This window comes from Lissotriton vulgaris, chromosome 4_1 (genome assembly GCF_964263255.1).
Source record: "Lissotriton vulgaris chromosome 4_1, aLisVul1.2, whole genome shotgun sequence".
NCBI lineage: Eukaryota > Metazoa > Chordata > Amphibia > Caudata > Salamandridae > Lissotriton > Lissotriton vulgaris.
In genome coordinates this window covers 2,116,474,475-2,116,492,950 of record NC_141691.1, presented here as the reverse complement: position 1 = coordinate 2,116,492,950, position 18,476 = coordinate 2,116,474,475, and the positions used below count along the sequence as shown (strand labels likewise).

Genomic DNA, 18,476 nt, shown 5'->3' with positions numbered 1-18,476 from the left:
AAAGTATCAAACCCAAATTCAATCACATCCAGAGAATTTCCAATGCCCCAGCGCCATCAACTAAAGAACAGCTTGTATCATTTCTTGGTCTCACAGAATTTTACAGTAAATTTGTACAAGACAACTCTTCCAAAGTCCATCCTTTAAGATCTTTACTAAAGAAAAATGTAAAGTTTGTTTGGAACAATGAACAACAATTTTCATTTGATCTGCTTAAGAAGGAAATTGTGAATGCTCCTTTTCTCATTTGAAATTGGTAAAGATTGTATTGTATCAGTTGATGCCAGTAATGTTGGGCTAGTATTAATGTTGGGCTGTATTAATGCAAAGAAACAATGGTGAAGAATATGTAGTTTCTTATGCTTCAAGAACTCTCCGTGGTGCTGAATATAACTATTCCATTATCGAAAAAGAATTATTGGCTTGTACCTGGGCTGTGCAACACTTTAGACAATTTTTGTGGGGTACCAAGTTTCGCTTGAGAACTGATCACAAGCCGTTAATTAATGTGCTAGCAGCTGGTGGTGGTAGAACTTTAACTGCTCGATTGGCACGTCTAGCTGTTAAATTACAAGAATTTTAATGTTGGTTGAATATGTTCCTTGTCGTCTTAAAGTACATGCTGATTGTATGTCTTGGTTACCGTTATCTGACACCCTGGACATTGCCAATATTTGTACGGATTTTGATGTGGCATTTTCTATTGAAGATGTTAATGGTGAGAACTCAAAAATATTGTCTGATGTTATTTCCGAAAGTGAATGGAAAGCCGCCATTTGTCAGGATAAGGATTTGTCTGCAGTTGTTATATTTATGCAAATAGGTTGGCCTGAGGAACGCAAATTATCTGGTGTTCTTTCATCTTTTCACAAAATAAAAGATGAACTTATGTTTGATCATGGTTTTATAATTCGTGGTGACAAAATTGTTCCTCCAGAAACTTTAAGAGAAAAGATAGTTTCGATGGCTCATGAAGGCCAAATGGGCATGTCCAGCACAAAAAGGCGTATAAGGGAATTTTATTGGTGGCCAGGAGTTGATGGTATGGTTGATAAATGGGTTAGGTCTTGTTCTCCATGTGCTATGAGTGACAAATCTGTTAAGCCTGTCACTGTTGATGTTACTCCTGTTGAATTTGTCGCAAGTCCATGGAAAAGCTTTGGATCAATATTATTGGACCGATTAACTTATCTGCTAGCAAGGATGTTTTTGCTTTAGTGTTAATTGATTATTTCTCTAAATGGCCAGAGATGAAGATTGTTGATAAAATTGGTTCAGCACAGGTGATTGAATTTCTGGATGAAGTTTTTTGTAGGGAGGGCATTCCTGCAGAAATTGTTTCGGACAATGGTCCTCAGGTTGTCAGCAAAGATTTTGAATTATTCCTTGATAGATATGGGATTGTACATAAAAGAGTTTCCAAATACAACCCTCAGGCCAATGGCCAAATAGAACGCTTTAATAGAGTTATTAAGGAGTCTATTCAATTAGCAGTTCAAAGTGGTATCGAATGGAGAAAAGCTTTACGTGCGACTTTGTTGTCATTTTGCACTTCTCCGAATTCTGTTACTGGTTTTTCCCCTTTTGAAATGTTACGTGGTAGAAAACCTGGTTCCAAACTTTTACCCTGGTGGATGAAAACTAAAATTCCTTGCAATTCAGTTTCTGACTTTACTGAAGTTAGAAATAAAGTTTTAAATATCAGGAAAAAATGAGAGGTAATTTGTTGCAAATGTCTACTAGTAGCTCTAAAATTAAAGTAGGCGATTTCATATGTGTCAAATTTGGTGGTTCTTACGGGAACAAGTGGGCTAAATGGTCAGATCGATGTAAAGTTTTGGAAGTCTTAAGCAAAGCTGTTAGAGTCGAAGGAGGCAAGATTTGGAATTTTAGACATATGTAATTGTGTAGAATGGAAAATTTGCAAGAACTTTCTCCTTCTAAGTCCTGCTACAGTAATGAAGATTATTCTGCCATGCTTGACACGTTTGAAGGTGACACTTCAGTTTCTAATTCGGCAATCTCTAATTCTATGAGTTCTACCACTTCTTTTGATCCCATTCCCTGCATGTTTGATGACAATGATGTGGGTAATGTTGTTGTAGAACCAAGTAATGTTGTTGAGTTAAGGAAAAGTTCTCGTATCAAACATACTCCTGTCAAATTACGAGATTTTGTTCGTTGATTTATTTATTTTTTATCTTTGGTTTTTTTTGTTTTTTTTTAGGGGGAAAGGTGTGTAGTATTCCATGTTAGTAGTTCTTTTAGAATTGTTATGTTTCTTCTATGACTGAACATTCTGTATCTGGGAGTTGGACACTTGGAGAGAGACTTCTGAGATCTGTGGTTGTCTAAGCTGTTTGTCAGGAATAAACTATTTTCCATATCATTCCTGCCTACTTGATTACTTCAATGACCACATATCGATCGACTCCGTGGATGACGATACTGATGTCACGGCATCACATCCTCTGACAAGCCACGCTCGTCTGCCTCCTCTCAATCAAACTATACCATGTCCTCAGCATAGATCAAACCAGCCACGGCTTCCGCACATCCACTCACAGATATCACTCCCTCACAGCCCTCAGGTCCGGAACCGACATGGTGGTACCCCTACCCGCTCTTCCCTACACAGTGTATCCCTGCTATCCTCTCCACCATCTGTGTGAAGTACCAGCCCTGTTGTGGTCCAGGTATCCCCTGGGCACCCTTCTCCTGCCCACAGACTTCCACCTGCCACCCCCCCTGTTGTTCGACCTGCTCATCTCATCCCTCGCAGACACCTGCAGATGGGGCCTGCACGTGGGGATGGTGGCCAGTGGGAGCAGTACTTATACCAACAGCAGTCAGATGTGAGGCAGGACATTCCGGCAATAGGGGCTACCCTGTCAGCCATGTCTGGGTCCCTGCAGGACATGGTCCAATTCCCTTAGGTGGTGGACAGGGTGGGTCAAGCTTTGGATAGGATGAATAGCACTTGGCAGGAAATGTCTAGAAATATGACAGACCTGATATCCATCCAAAGGGAAGAGAGTGCAAGACACCATGCCTTGGCCATGAAGATGATGGAGGGCATGGTGAGAGTGATCCAAAGTCTCCCTTCACGGCCAATGCAGGGAGGGGAACAATCATATCGGCCTGCAGGACAGCACATCCCCACACCTGCAACACAAACTGTACAGCACCACAGCATAGGTACACAAACCCTGAACAGGCATGCCCACCACCTGCACAAACACCACTATCCTCTGGACAGTCACTCCCACCACCCCCCCCCCCCACCTGCACCAATACAACCAACCTCTGGACAATCACTCCCACCACCTGCACCAATACCACCAACCTCTGGACAATCACTCCCACCACCTGCACAAACACCACCAACCTCTAGACAGTCACTCCTACCACCCCCACCACCTGCACAAACACCACCAACCTCTGGACAGTCACTTCAACTACCCCCACAACATGCACAAACACAACCAACCTCTGGACAGTCACTTCAACAACCCCCACCACATGCACAAACACCACCAACCTCTGCACAGTCACTTCACCCACCTGAACAACCAGCCCTTGTCCAGGCACAGACACCAAATGTGCAGACACCTTCGGCACCTGCACCTCTTGATCAGCCTGGACAACACCCACATACACGAAGGCGACAAGCTCAACCTCACCCCTCACAGCTTTCATCACCCCCACTATTGTGGAAACGCAAACATGATCGCCAGTGACATTCACATGGCCAATTTGTCTTGGGCTTCTTAGGAGTATTTTGAAAATAAATATCTACAAAAGTAATATCCTGTTGTGTATCATGTCCTGTCTAATGATGTAGGCATGTGTGTGTGTGAGACAGTTATAAGTGTAACACATCATAGCAACACGTTGTTATGTGCATAGCATATGACTCACTAAATATGTGTCCATATTTGGAAACAGACATTCAAAATGAAGTCAAACAAGTTAAACAAAGTAGAATTCTGCAAAGTTATTTATGTAGGGACACAAACAAACCGTCCATTTGGAAGGGAGAAAGGAAAACAAATGATGATCTTAATGCAGAAGGAGAAGGGAACTTGGATTGGGGTGGGGCAAAACAAATATAATACGTCAGGGAGCGTCATGGAAACCAGTCTTTTGACAAGGAGAAAAAGAAATCTTCGTCCAGAACAATGTCTCAGTCCAAAAGTCAAGTGTCTTTCTGGTCATTCTCCAGGACCATAATGTCTAGATCCTTAGGGTCGGACACATCCACACGGCTGGCTGGTGCAGGAACAGGCACCACACGGGAACGTGACACACGAGGAGTATGGGGGGAAACAGTGTGGGCAACAGACAGGGGTAAACATTGACAGTGGTATGGGAAGGCATTTGGGAGACAAAAGACGTCATGGCTGTGCTCAGGGACTGGACGTGGGTGCTGAGGTTGTCCATAGATTGGACAAGGACTGCTCGCATCAAGCGTATCTCCAGACACACTTGTAGCAAGATACGAGCGGACATGTCAGGTTGACCCTCGACCATCTAACTCAAGTCCCCTGGCACAGCCACAGGAGGAACAACGCCAGGACTGGTGGCGGGGACAGAAGGAATGTTGTGCCCCTGGTCTGGAGCTGACATGTTCGGCTTGGCGGCTACGAGGAGGGGGGACAGGTTTCAGGGGATCAAGCTGGAGCGCCGATGGCATGGGGGACTCTAGAGGTAGGGAGGGGCAGATGGCAGGCCCAGATTGAACATTGGCCTGCCCCGGGGACACCTCTTCATGACCCACTGGTGATGAATGTGTGAGTGAGTGGCTATCCACCACATCATGGTCTGAGGTGTCCGGTCCTTCCCCCCTTCAATGTCCACAGCCGCCACCCGGGACATAGTACAAGAGTTGTGTTCTTCTTCATCCCGGGTCGGTGCAACCCCCTGGCCTGCAGATGTTGAGGGCCCCTCCTCCTCCTCTTCTTCCTTGCTGGTGGAAAGAGGGTGTAGCTGCCGGCGAACTGAGGGCCTCCTGCTCCGGACTTAATTAATTAATTGCGGGTTTCTAACGCGCTAGAATCGACTCCCGAAGGAGTATCTCTGTGCAAGAGACCGCTGGGGAACCCGTCCTGGCTTTCCCTGTGAGATGGTCCCTACTGGGTATCTCCAAGGTGAAACCAGGCATCCCCGGCGTATGTGGGGGGCCGTTGTGGAGATGAGGCAAGCTGATGCCCAGAGTTGCCGAGTGTGATCCCTGGTTAGAGTAGACACCGAGGTGAGAATTATCGAGTCCGCAGACCCTGGTCCACGACCCTGCCGCGTCGGGAATTGAACCCTGGTCCCGAGCCGTCCTCTGCTCCCGGGTCTGCCGCCTCTAACAAGTGAGCCACACCACTTGTTCCTGCGGATCTCCTGTCTCATCAACCGTGCCTGCAGAAGTGTAAGCAAAATCCTGATGTGGTGGTTGTTTCATGCATGACGCTACACATACATAGATGAGCCAAGGTCAGATTTTGTTTGCCTCTCATCACACTATACAGTTGTCAGGGGCCGATTTACAACTTCTGGGGCATCTCTGCTAATCATCAGAGGTGTGTCAGATGAGTTGCAAAGCATCTGCCCACCCGTGTGTCACCCCTGATGGACCGCATGTACAAAGCGGCACACCGTGGCGCTTGGGTGGGCAGATGCGTGATGCATCCCCGGTGGAATAGCAGCGCTTTGCTGGAGTGGCGTGGCAAGTGCGACCCCACTCCAGCAAGGCTCGGGGGTGCACGATCGCTAACATGCAGCAGCAATCCTTACACCTGCTTCAAGCAGGTGCAGAGTTTTGATTCCGCATGGCCCTAAAAGTGACAGAGAGAAACTTGTAGTTTCACTCAGCCACTTTTAGGAGGCATTCCTGAACTGTATGCGTCACGTTGTAATTGATCCAGCAGCATGGCGCTTTGTGTGCTCCGCCGCTGCGTAACAAAAGTGACCCAATAGCGGTGTAAAGTGGCGCAAGTGCCTTATAAATCTGCCCCTCAGTCCTTATGGACTTATTTGTGGTTGGGAGCACACTGCCTCACAGTCCCAGCACAGTTTGCCCCTTTGCATCCTGGTAAATGCAGTACACAGTACAAACTTACTTCAAAATCATCTGGGGTTGCTGGAAATGCTGCCAAGTTCCTCTCAGGTCACAGTACCACTCACAGGCTCACAGCAAACCCAGATGATTTTCTTTGCTCTCTAAAACTGCTGCTCTTTACTGATGAAGCGCTCAATCCAGAAACACGTGTCTAGAGATATACAGCAAAGTCTGCACCTTATTTGTTGAATGACTCCAGATAATTTTGAAGTAAGTTGGAACTGTGTACTGCATTTACCAGGATGCAAAGGGGCGAACTGTGCTGGGACTGTGAGGCAGTGTGCTCCCAACCCCCATTCTGTTTATGAACTTACATTACATGTATGTACACTGTCATATACTGATTTGAGTTTGACATGGACATCTCATATGTCTTATTGTGGCTTGCGCAACTGTATTGGCCAAACCTCAACCTTGGCATTCTTGTGATCTGTGTGTCCTGTCACTGCTGCATGTGCCAGTTCAAATACAAGTCCGCCAGAGTAGAACATGAAGAGTCCAGATTTAATAGATTTTGGCCATTTATATGGATTTGCAGCTATTTAGCGTCTGGACAAGTGTCATCTGCTTTGTAGCATTGTATGGGACAATCTGAATGTGGGTCACACATCCACATGGGGTCTGGAGTACTCCTCTAGCTACATTGTGAGTCCAGCCTTTTGCTGTCCCCACACATTGTCAGATAATCCTGTGCCACATATTGGCTTTGTTGACTTAAAAGGTAGTACAGTACACCGGTGAACAGTGATGGCTGGTTGTGACAGCTACCTGTACATGTAAAATGTCTTACAGGCCACTGATGGTGAGACGTCTGTCAGTGGACACACCTTGCAAATTTAGGAACACTTAAGAGTGATGCAAGGATCTCAAAGTATGTCTTGACTCCATGGCACATGATGATCTGTCTCAATTGGAACCCAACTCTACAGGTGCAATGCAAATCACAAAACCCAATACCCTATGGCCTGCCATGCGCACACTGGACAGTCTCTGTACCATCGCTCATCCAATGCACACATCCGTTATCATTTACTTGGTTCAATGGAAGTGGTGCTGGCAGAGCAGAATTCAATATGAATGCATGAGAGTGGCTCATTTACCCAGTTGTCATGAAGAAACTACAACTCCCAAAATGCACTCTGCCCTGTACAGTCCATATGCCACAGTGTGCTTCTTGAATCTGGTGACTGCTGCTTGCACATGGAATTGACGAATGGAGGTATGGGACAGATAATGGTGCAGCACTGTTTCACTCACATCATACTCCCAGACACATATTGCATATGATGCACTTACTAGGTCCCTGCTGCTCATGCTCCTCCAGCTGAGCATGGAGAGTCGGCCAAGCTGCTCGCAGGACCCTCCTGTACAGTGGGGAGAGGCGAGGACGAAGTACATGGTGCTGAGAGGACAGGCTAGCCAGCTCTGTAGCCTTGTGACGGGCACACCACTTCAGGTCCTCCCAGCGCTTGCGGCATGCCCTGGCACTCCTGGTGGACACTCCCACTGTACTGCAGCACTCAGCGATGTTGGCCCATAGCCTGCCCCGGGCTGCAGTGGTCAGCTGCTGTTCAGGGTCCCCATATAGCTGAGGGTATTTCTCCAGCATCCCCTCCACCAACATGTCAAATTCCATTTCTGAGAAAGGGGGTGCTCTCTCCTCATAGTCCTCAGCCATAATGGGGAAATAAGTCTGATGAGAACAGCAGGATGCCTGAGGATCTGATCAGTGATCAGGATCAGAAGATGACTCAGAATGACCACAAAATGGCTGCCAACTACTTCCTGTGATGTATTTCCTGTCTCCCAATTCATGTATAACATTGCCTGTATGAAATTATGTGTTCCAGTTTATTTTCGGAATTTACGGCCCGAAAATGTAGTTTCCGGTTCCGGAGCGTCGTTTAGGCGCACGCGCATTACGCCGCGACACCGGAACTTACGATTTAGCGCCGTAACTGCCGAAAACACATAATATCATACAGGAAATGTTATACAGGTAGTGGGATACAGGAAATACATCACAGGAAGTATTTGGCAGCCATTTTGTATTGAGCATGGGCCATCCACAATCAGTAATCAAATCCACTGCCATCCTGTTGTTCTGATGTAGGGAAAAGTGAAATGACAGTGCAGGTGTGAATCATAAATATGTATCAAAAGGGGGAACAGATCATTTCATGGCATTTCTGCACTGACAGTGGGTGGGGGGCTGACACAACATCAAACCCCAGTTTCATTTTCTCATACTTTGCATTATGGGACCTGTAGTTCATATTGAGTGCTCAGTATCAGAGTTGTGTGAAGTGTTATGTAACATTGGTGTGGAGCAGTGTGGATATGTCACATACATATGGGGGCAGCTATACGAGCCCTGTATGCCACAATTGTGCCACAGTAGCATCACTTTTGTGGCGCAGCAGCCCAAAGCCAACGCCATGCTATGGGGTATCTTCATTGTGACGCATCTGTGAAATGTGTCATGTTGTAAGGCCCTGCACAACAGTTGAGCGTTCCTGCACACGAACGCCTCCGAAAAGTGGCAGAGTGAAATATACAAGATTTAACTCAGTCACTTTCATGGCCATGCTGCGTCACAACCCTGCGCCTGCTAGTAGGAGGCGTAAGGATTGATGCAGCATGTTAGACATAGGCTCACCGCTTGCCTTGCTGGAGCTGCGTTGCGCTTGAGACCCAACTCCAGCGGTGCATCACCTTAATGCCAGCATATGCGCCATGCTTCTGTCTATATTCGGCCCATTGCGCACCGCTTTGTAAATGCGGCACATCCATGATGGCGCAAGGAATGTCTGCTGTGAGGCACAATAACTGGGGCATCCCTGCTGACATGCAGGGATGCAACTCTTATTGTAAAATCTGACCCATGGTGCCTGATTCTCCCATGACATCATCACTCACATTCTGGGCCCATCATTTGTGGGAGACTCAATTCTGTTGAGGTCACAGCCTGAGTATGCAACCTTTTGTGATTTGGTGACTCATCCTTATGAGGTCCAGGTATGTCTCTCAGGACATGTATTGTTTGTCATCAGCGTGAATAGTTTGTTTAAGGGATGTCCACTACACTGATCGCTGACATGGGCACATGACCTGAGGCACAATCCACCTTTTGACTACTGTCAGCAGCTGTGATTTGCATGCAGTTAGTAGGGCTTGCAAAGTTGTCTCAGGGTGGGATTTATTGACACTGTTGTGTCTATCCACGTTTCATCATTGACAACAGACAGCAAACCACATGGTGTCCGTGACACTACAGGTTGCTCATGTGAAAAACCTGGCAACAAGCTGATCACGGACTTGCATGCCCTGACGCCGATCATGTGCAATGGCCCGGTATCCCACATTCAGAGCTAGCCGATGTTCCAGAGGCATGTGTAAGCCATGCATTAAAGCAATGTTGTGCAAAACACAACAGGCTAATATGATCTTGCACACAACTTCTGGGGAGAACAGAAGCACACCCCATGTATGGTCGAGACATCTGAATCGCAACTTCAACATACCAAAAGTGCGCTCGATGATCGCTCGAGTACGTATGTGTGCCCTATTGTACCTACCCTGAGGTACAGTGTTTGCACGCCTGTAAGATGTGGAGAGAGTGCATACCCAGCGTCGCCTGAGGAAGGAAGAAAGGGCAGTTGTTAACATTTCACTCTTTGACTTGCACAGAACATGATCTATACGTTCGTACATGCAGTGTCTGTTGGGCCATGATTCTGATTGTACAATGGTTAATATTGGGGGGCATTCAGACATTTCAATGACACATATCACTCATTTTCAGTGCTTGGTACTTACCCAGTAGCCACATGTTACCGTATTCTCCAACAGCCATACGCCGGGCAAGAAGTGACATGCGGAATATGTAGCAGTCATGTGTACTGCCTGGGAACACTGCATGCACATTGATGAACCTTCCACTTGCATCACAGACAACTTGCACATTGATGGAATACCATCTGTGTCTGTTGCGGAAGATGTGTGCAAAGTGGCGGAGTGGCTGAAGGGCCACATGGGTGCAATCAATTGCGCCCAGCACACGTGGGAATTGTGCAAGGAGATCAAAATCTCTTGCTGCCCTTTGTCTCATGGCCAGTGTCTGTGGCATTTGTATGTAGTTGGGGTCTCTAGCAGTGATGTATCTCAGTACCTGATGCAGGCACCGTGATTGGCGCACCTGGGAAATGCCCACATGGTCACTGGAGACCCTTTGGAAGGACCCAGTAGCAAAGAAGTGGAGAGCAGAAAGGATCTTGAGATATGCTGGTATTGCATGTGAGCAGCAGGTCACAGAGTGAAGTTCATGCTCCCACTCACATACCATATCCAGGATGACTTCAAGAGGGAAACAGTACCTGGCCCTTACATCCTGGCTGAACATTGCAAATAGGTTGATCCTCTGCCTAGAGATCCTCTCTGCTCTCCTCCTCCTCCTCAAGTAGTTTTGCCGCAAGGCAAGGGGCAGTGCTACAAACACGTTCAGTGACATCCTGAAAGGGTTCGTTTGTGTCTGCTCTGCATTCATACATTCTGCAGGGCTGGGATTGGCTGCAGTGTGTCAGCTGTCCATGGTGGTTGATGGGAGGACCTTGGACAGGTGTTTACCCATGGCTAACATGACCAACGGCCAGAAATCGTATTTTCCGGCCCGTAATCGTATATGACAGCCCGTAATCGTAAATTACGGCCCAGAATCGGAATTTTCCGGCAATGTGCCGTAAATTCTGCCGGAGAGCCATAAAATCTGTCCCGGTTCTGGAAATTACGGCCCGGCAGCGGACGTAAAGTTAGTAGTCGTAAGTCTATTCTGTGAATACTGAAAGTAGTAAGTTCATTCTGTGAATACCAGAAGTAGTAAGTGCATTCTGTGGATATGAAATGGTAGTAAATTTAGGATTTAGTCTTAAGTTCATTCTGTAAATCGGGCCCATCATTTTCAAAGCGGTACCCCTTGACATCATTCAAAAAGACTTCCATCAGATTCCCCACCAGCTGCCTGCTATGAAAGTTTACCACTAGAAGAAATAAGGGAACCCACTCGGTAAGCAAGGACCAAGGGTATTCGTAAAATCAATCAACAAAGGTCCTTGACAAAAAACGGAATATACAAACTTAGAATAATTATAGGCCACAATCTGTGCTATAATAAGTAAGGTGTCCAGCCGGACCCTGAATTTAATCAATGACAGGAACAGAACGAAATTTCAAAACAACATGTATAAAGTGGGACACAATGCTGTATCCACAACAAACAACAAGGCTAGACAAACAAATTACAAAGGTAGATGGTTTAACAGGCAATTTTACAATTTATGAGAGGCTAGTATAAATATAGAAAGAATCAATCTAGCTTTACTCATGTAGTGAAAACGCAATATTGTCACACAGTGTGGAACTAGTGTTTAAACTACATCAACTGTCGACGGCGTTTCGATCCTGTTAAAATGAAGGATTATCATCAGGACAACCAGTGTATTGCCTAATATGCAAGCCTGTGAATAGATTGGGGAAACAAAAAGACACAGGGGACATTTGTTTAAAATCTCAATTCATCCTACAGTACATAGCATTGAGGATTTTCACACCATGCCATACGTGCAGGTGAGAACAATATCCAGTGACATTCATCCAGAAAATGCATGCTTTTGATACGAAACCAGTGTCTGGGGCAGTGTGTTGGTCGTAGGATAGAGGGGAAGGCGAGGGGTTTACCTATTTGTAGGAGGTCCAAGGCGGGGTTGGCGGACTCAGGGATGGATGAGTCTTGGGGATGACCGTATCTAGGTGCCAAGAGGCACAGGTGAAGTCATGTAGCCCGACTGGTAGGGTAGGGCAAGAGCTCTGGTACATGCTTGAAAGGTGACCTGTTATAATTGGGGTATTGTGGCCGGGAAAAGCCATCAAGGCTGGTGGAGTGCTTGGAAGCTTACCTAGGTGATAGGATAAGCAGGGCGTCTCATCCGATGGCAACGCTGCGGTCAATTTTGAAGGGGTGGTCGAGGTTGGAATTTCTAAGGAGAAGGATGTACCTTAATTAAGACTAAACCTCAAGAAAAGGTGTCAAGAATGGAAGACAGGGGAGCTAGAGCTTACCCACGCATAGATCGGATTCCAGAAATCCGGAATAACTGGGGGAGGATGGGACCAAGTGGCGGTGGACGCCCTAATTAGGGCGAGACCTGTGGGGAAAAATATACTGTCCGAAGGGCTTGCCAGAGATGCTGACGTGTTGAGGCTAGCGGGAGTGTGCGGTGTTTACCTATGTCATGAAGTGTGCAGTGCGCCCTGTCTGGTGGCGCCGCTGTGATCAAATGGATGGTGGTAGGATAATCTGGAGGGAAGGGGACCTGATTAGGATTGGGCCTGAGGACAAGGTAGTAAAAGATTGGTGGATAAAGGCGGTAGCACTTACCCACGTGAGATGGGATATCCGTGGTCCAAGTGAGGGCGGGGATATATGGTGAACGCCCGAAAATCAGGCGGAACCTGTTGAGAATAAAGTATTTCAGCCAAGGTTGCATAAAGCTTGGAATTACAGCTCACGTGTAGAAGGTGGCGTGGAGAGGGCTGGCTTAGCGCTTACCTCAGTGTTCACAGTGGAACAACAGTGATCGTCTGGAGGGCAGAATCGCACCGGTCAGAAGCGGGGTGCCATGCGTGGAGCATGGAACTAGAGTGTCGGCCATATTGAAAGGGGCTAGTAACCCTGTGATGGGGAACTGTGGCGGCCGTTTTGGGATGGGAGGAAGCCTCGGAGACTGTGGCGGCCATTTTGAATGGGAGAAGGCCATGGAGGGGCGGCCAATTGGGAGTGGAGTGGATAGGCGGCGCAGTAGGGGAGGTGGCTAAAACTATTCATTGATAAAAAATATGACGCAGTGAGTGTGAGTAATTTAAATACATTGTACAGACTCCTATAGAGACTGCGTGCAACAAAGCCATGCATGTGACATAAAGAGAACACATATCATTGAGTCATGACCGCTTGGCAATGGAGTTGAACAACAATTTGCCTGTTGAACCAGAAGGCTACATGTTTAGAGAAGTGAAGTCCAATCCTCATTGCGATTAAGTCCATTTCTGATACTGTCCATGAGTAGGATCATTTTCAGTTCGTCTCTATTCAGTAGATGCACAATGACTCCTCCGCGGGGTGGCAGTTTGACTGATTTGAGGACAGTCCATTTCTGATCATTGTCATTGTGTCCTTTTTCCGTGAAGTGGTCCACCAAGGGAGCATTGGCGGTTTTGCAGCGGATTCGACTGCGGTGTTGTCCTATCCTGGTTTTTATCTTTTGGCTAACATATACAAGCTTGCATGGACATTAGATCAAATAAATCACATCACTGCTGTTACAATTGGTGAAGGTTTTACAATTGACAGTGACATTGTTAAAAATGAACTATTTGCCTTCTATAGTAAAGTCACACACGTTACATGATCCACACTTAGCAAGCCCCACTAGCGGCGTTTGGTTCCAAAGGGAATTTAGCATGTCATGTGTTGGGGGACTGGGAAGTGCAGCCCTGACCAGATGGTCCTTAAGATTAGAACTTTCCTTGAATGCAAACAAGTGGCGATCAATGTGCAAGGTACTGGCATTAAGTATGGGACAGTGTTTGATTGTACTTTTTTTCAAGACATTGGAGGTGGGTGAGAATGTGGTCACGCATGCTAGTCTTTTGTTGGATTTTTTTTCTTTATCTTTGGGGCAGAGGAGGACCTCCCTTTGGGCAGTACCAGGCATGTTTTACTGCTCTCCTGTCCAGTATCCTGGGGTAGCCCCTGTCTTTAAGTTTGTTAGATAAGACTGTGGCTTCCCTAAAGTAATCCTCTTTTGCGAAGCAATTCCGTCTGATACGGAGGAATTGCGAATAGGGTAGGGAATCCCTAAGTGCCCTGGGGTGATTACTATTGTAACTTAAAAGTGTATTTTTTTCAGTGGGTTTTCGGTATAGTTTAGTGTGTAGTGAGCCTTCAGAATGATAGATGGTGAGGTCTAGAAAGGGAATAGACCCTGCGTCAACTGTGCTGGTGAATATGAGTCCGCAGCAATTGTTGTTGATCCAATGGATAAACTGATTCAAGCTGTCAAGGTCAGTATTCCAAATTAGGAAAATGTCGTCGATGTAACGTCTCCAAATGGAGATGGCAGAAGAGAATGGGTTACAGGGAGTCAGTTTTGTGTCGGTCTCAATTTTATCCATTAAGAGTATGGCCAGATTGGGGGCAAAAATAGCCCCTATTGAAGTGCCCTTCAGTTGTTGGTAGTATTGTTGCTCGAATGCAAAAAAGTTTCTTGTCAAGCAAATTTCCAACAATTGGAGGATGAAAACGGAAGGTACCCGGTGTGGTCTGGGTCTAGGTTCAAGAATGTCCCGTATGACTAGGAGGGCTGCAGTCTGGGGGATGTTTGTGTACAAGGACTCAACGTCCATTGTACACAATAACTGGTCTCCCACAGAGAACGGTGTCTCCTCGATCAGGTTCACCATGGCCATGCTATCCCTGACGTAGCACTGGGTGACTGGTACAAAATCTTTTATGAAGAAATTCACAAAATGCCCAAGGGGCTCAAGAATGGAGCCACACCCGGATACAATAGGCCTACCTGGTGGGTTTAAGACACTTTTGTGGACCCTCGGCAAGGTGTAAATTACCGGTATCTTGGCGATTTAATGTTGAGAAATTGGAATTCTTTTTGACTAATGATTCCCAACTCTAGGGACTCTGTGGTGATTTTAGAAATAAGGCTCTGTAAGTCCTTAGTGGGGTTTGTGGGGAGCCTCATGTAGTGGTTGGTATTTGCTAATTGTCTAGGAATTTCTTTAGTGTATGCATCTCTAATTTGTAAGACAATGCCGCCACCCTTGTCCACACTTTTAATGATCAGTGTGTCAATGTTTTTCAGTGATTGGATGGCTTTCTTTTCTTCCATTGGCAAGTTTTATGGAATAAACTTTTTGGTTTCCTTTAGCGCATTAAACACAGTTTCCCTTACATGATTTCCTGGTATTGCTCACCCAAAACACTCTCCTTAACATAATAATGTCCTGTTGTGGTATGTTAGGCCCAAAATTGAAGTTTGCGGAAATCCAATGAACCCCTTGATTTTTCAATTACTCATGAGTTTGCCTCTGATTTTCAGCTAGTTTTGGGACGTTGTTTAAGACAATTACATATGGGGTTGACTGAGGAAGAAAATGTAGTGGCCCCTTGATGTTGTTATCTTGCGTAATACTGGTCATTTTGGCTGCCAAAAGTTTTTGGGGAACTCTTATAGGGTGGGCAATATCTTCTTTATGAGTCTTTGTATCTTGTGTAGATTGAGCTGTCGAAACATCCCTTAGGGTTGGTGCAGGGATAATCTCTCTTTGATTTATATCACCAAAAGTAGTAACAGAGCCTGCTCTTTCTTTTACGCTTTCAGTTGGATTATGGGTTTGCTTATGGATACTATTAATCTTACTCGTAGATTTAAGCGGTATTATTCGGAGACCAGGTCTGTCCAAAATACATTGTCCTTTTGTGCCAATTTGATTTCTGACATTAAACATCGTTCAATGTTGTCCACTTTACCATGTAATTTCTTAAACAAAATTTCAAGATCTTGCTGCTTTTGAGCAAGATATGTGAAGTTACTATCCCCTCTAGTCGACTCTGGATTATTTCCTCCTTTGTTTGTTTAGGTTTGGTTTTGGCCTTGTCTGGCTGCTTCTCCACAGGACTATTAAGTTTTCAGGGAAGTTGTTTAACTTTTTTTGCTGGGAGGAGAGAAGGGTAGTGTCATTTGAGGATACAGAGATCTCCAAGTATACATGGATTAGACAATTTGGGAACATTATCCTTATTAGTTGCATTTGCTGTCGGTAACTCTGTAGGTAACTCTACCTCATTGTCCTTATCTCTTTTGTAACTCATGGTTGCTAGAGCGTCAATCCCGCATTCTGAAACAGACTCCTTTAAGGCGTAATCTAATGTTAATGTTAGGTGGTGTTTTATATAGCGCTCGGCTACTCCGGGGAGTGTCCCCGCGCTTTATGACCTACAACAGAAGCAAAAGGGGCAGGCAAAAACGAACAAGGCCTACTGAATAAATCCCCGGGATTTCAGGTCCTTTCTGAAAGCCAACAGATTGGAGTTTCTGCGAAGCACAATTGGCAGGGTATTCCAGAGCTGAGGCGCCAGGCGCTTGAAAGACCGACCCCCAGTCCATGCTCTTCTTACGACTGGGACCGCAGCAAGAGACTGCGACGCTGACCTCAGAGATCTGACAGGAAGATAGAGAGCCAGACGTTTTTGAATATATTTGGCCCCAGAAGCATGAAAGGCCTTGTGGGCCAGAGTAAGTGCCTTAAAAACTATCCGTTTACGGATAGGCAGCCAATGTAGAGACTGCAAGAGGTCAGATGCTTTGGCTCGGTTATGTAGGCCAAAGATGGCCCACGCAGCCGAGTTCTGGACCACCTGCAGACGTTGAAGAAGGTACTCTGGCAAGCCCAAGTACAGGACATTGGAATAGTCAAGCCGCGACCCAATGTGGGCCTGCACCGTGGTTTTCCTATGCGCTAACGGGAGCAGAGGAAGAAACTTATGGAGCATCTTAAGGAGGCTAAAGCATGTTCCTGTTAAGCCAAGAATCTGGGACTAAAGTGTCAAGCCGTTATTGACTTTAACACCGAGGTTCTTGGCTATCGTAGATGCAGCCGCTGGAGGAAACATATCTACAGGCCACCAGTCCTGCCAGCTCGGATCAGACCGACAGCCGAAGAAGAGCACCTCAGATTTAACTGAGTTGCACTTGAGGCTGTTTAGCTGGAACCATTTGAAAACAGCCCCAAGGCACCCTCAGATGCTCTCTCCGTCAAAGTCCGACCCCTTCCCACAAGTGAAGAGGAGCTGGGTATCGTCGGCATATGATACGATCTGGGCCCCAGACGACTCCGCCAGTGTCGCCAGAGGGGTCATAAAGATGTTAAAGAGGGTAGGGTTCAAAACAGAGCCCTGGGGAATTCCGACCTCCAGTGGCAGCACTACAGCGGAACAAGGAAGGGCCCAGACCGTTTGGCAGCAGTTTTTGTTGCTGCCAATTGCTCCTCCACATGCACAATTTCGCTATTAATAAGTCCCACAGCATTTTTTAAATACTTGGTAATAGGTGCACTCTTCGTGGGCAATTTTCCCCCATGTAATGATAATTTCTTTTTGCCCATTCTTCAATCGGTATGTTGCACTATCATACAGACAGATAAGATGTAAATATGTCTTACCAGAGGTTAATAATTCCTGTACGATCAAGGGGGGTGGCCCAGCCGTGCCTTCTTTTAAACGCCTCCAGGCACAGTAGATGATGATTGCGATGTGTGCGCCGCCGAGGCTGCTGGGGAGTGTAGTATTTTTATACACTTGTGACACCCGTATGTATTCCTGCGTCCATCCGTGGCAAAGGTAATGCCAATTATCCAGTTGCAAACGCGCAGCAGACCGTACATGTGCCGCTGCTGTTGTTGCTTACCTCTGCTGTCCCCTGTGCCCTCAGTGATCCTTAGGAGTCCCGGACCGCAAACAACCTAGTAAATACTGGCAGCTCCCAAAAATCCTGCTGCTGGGGCCGGTGCTGTGCTTGTACTTGCTGAGGTTTAATTTTTGAATTGCGTGTTGACCTCCGTCTGAGGGCCACCATGCGCCCCCTCTCTGCGCACTTGTTGCTGCTTATTGACGCTGTTACCACCTGTTGCTCGTGGCTCACGGTATTCGCGGTACTCGAGTTTGGTGAGGGTGCTCTTCGGAGACACAGACACTATTCCACACTAACTTGCCACTGCATTTTGTGGAGCTAGTCCATTGTATGTTTAACATGTTTGATACAAAAGGAATAGTGCACTTTTTTAAATGTAGAGACTCTCGTTTGGTTAGCACCTTTCAGACGATATTCAGAGATACCATCTTTCATACACTCAGTGTTTTTGAAGAGCTCCCGCTTGTCATGCTATTTGTGGCAGGAATACTGATTTTATTCTATCTGCTTCACAATGGACATCCCAATTCAACTCATAATGGAGACAGCATGTATAATTCTGCGTTGCCTTGAGCGCATGATTCACTGCTACAGCACACCTTTGCTTCAAGAACTGAATGAGCACTTGTTCTTCTTGTTCAGGCCAGTTTGGCTTGACATAATTCAACCTTTCTTCCGCTGCCTGTTTTGCAGCCAAGAATACGTCCTAGTTATATGTCGCAGATCAGAACTGGTTGCGCCACTGGACATTGAAGTACTGATGGACCCTTAAAGGCCCATGTGTATTGCTGTCCCCAGCGTATGCCATTGATGATGGGGGTATTCTT

At 46.3% G+C, this 18,476-nt stretch overlaps 1 protein-coding gene across 1 annotated transcript in view; it reads right to left on the bottom strand.

The window, feature by feature from the left end:
* The window catches only part of LOC147725154 (uncharacterized), a 253,304-nt gene that overhangs the window by 222,854 nt on the left and 11,974 nt on the right, over positions 1 to 18,476 (bottom strand). The window contains exon 2 of the mRNA XM_086918194.1: positions 12,543 to 12,616. Within this exon, the coding sequence (XP_086774320.1) occupies positions 12,543 to 12,616 (74 nt within the window). The remainder of the gene's footprint in view (positions 1 to 12,542; positions 12,617 to 18,476) is intronic.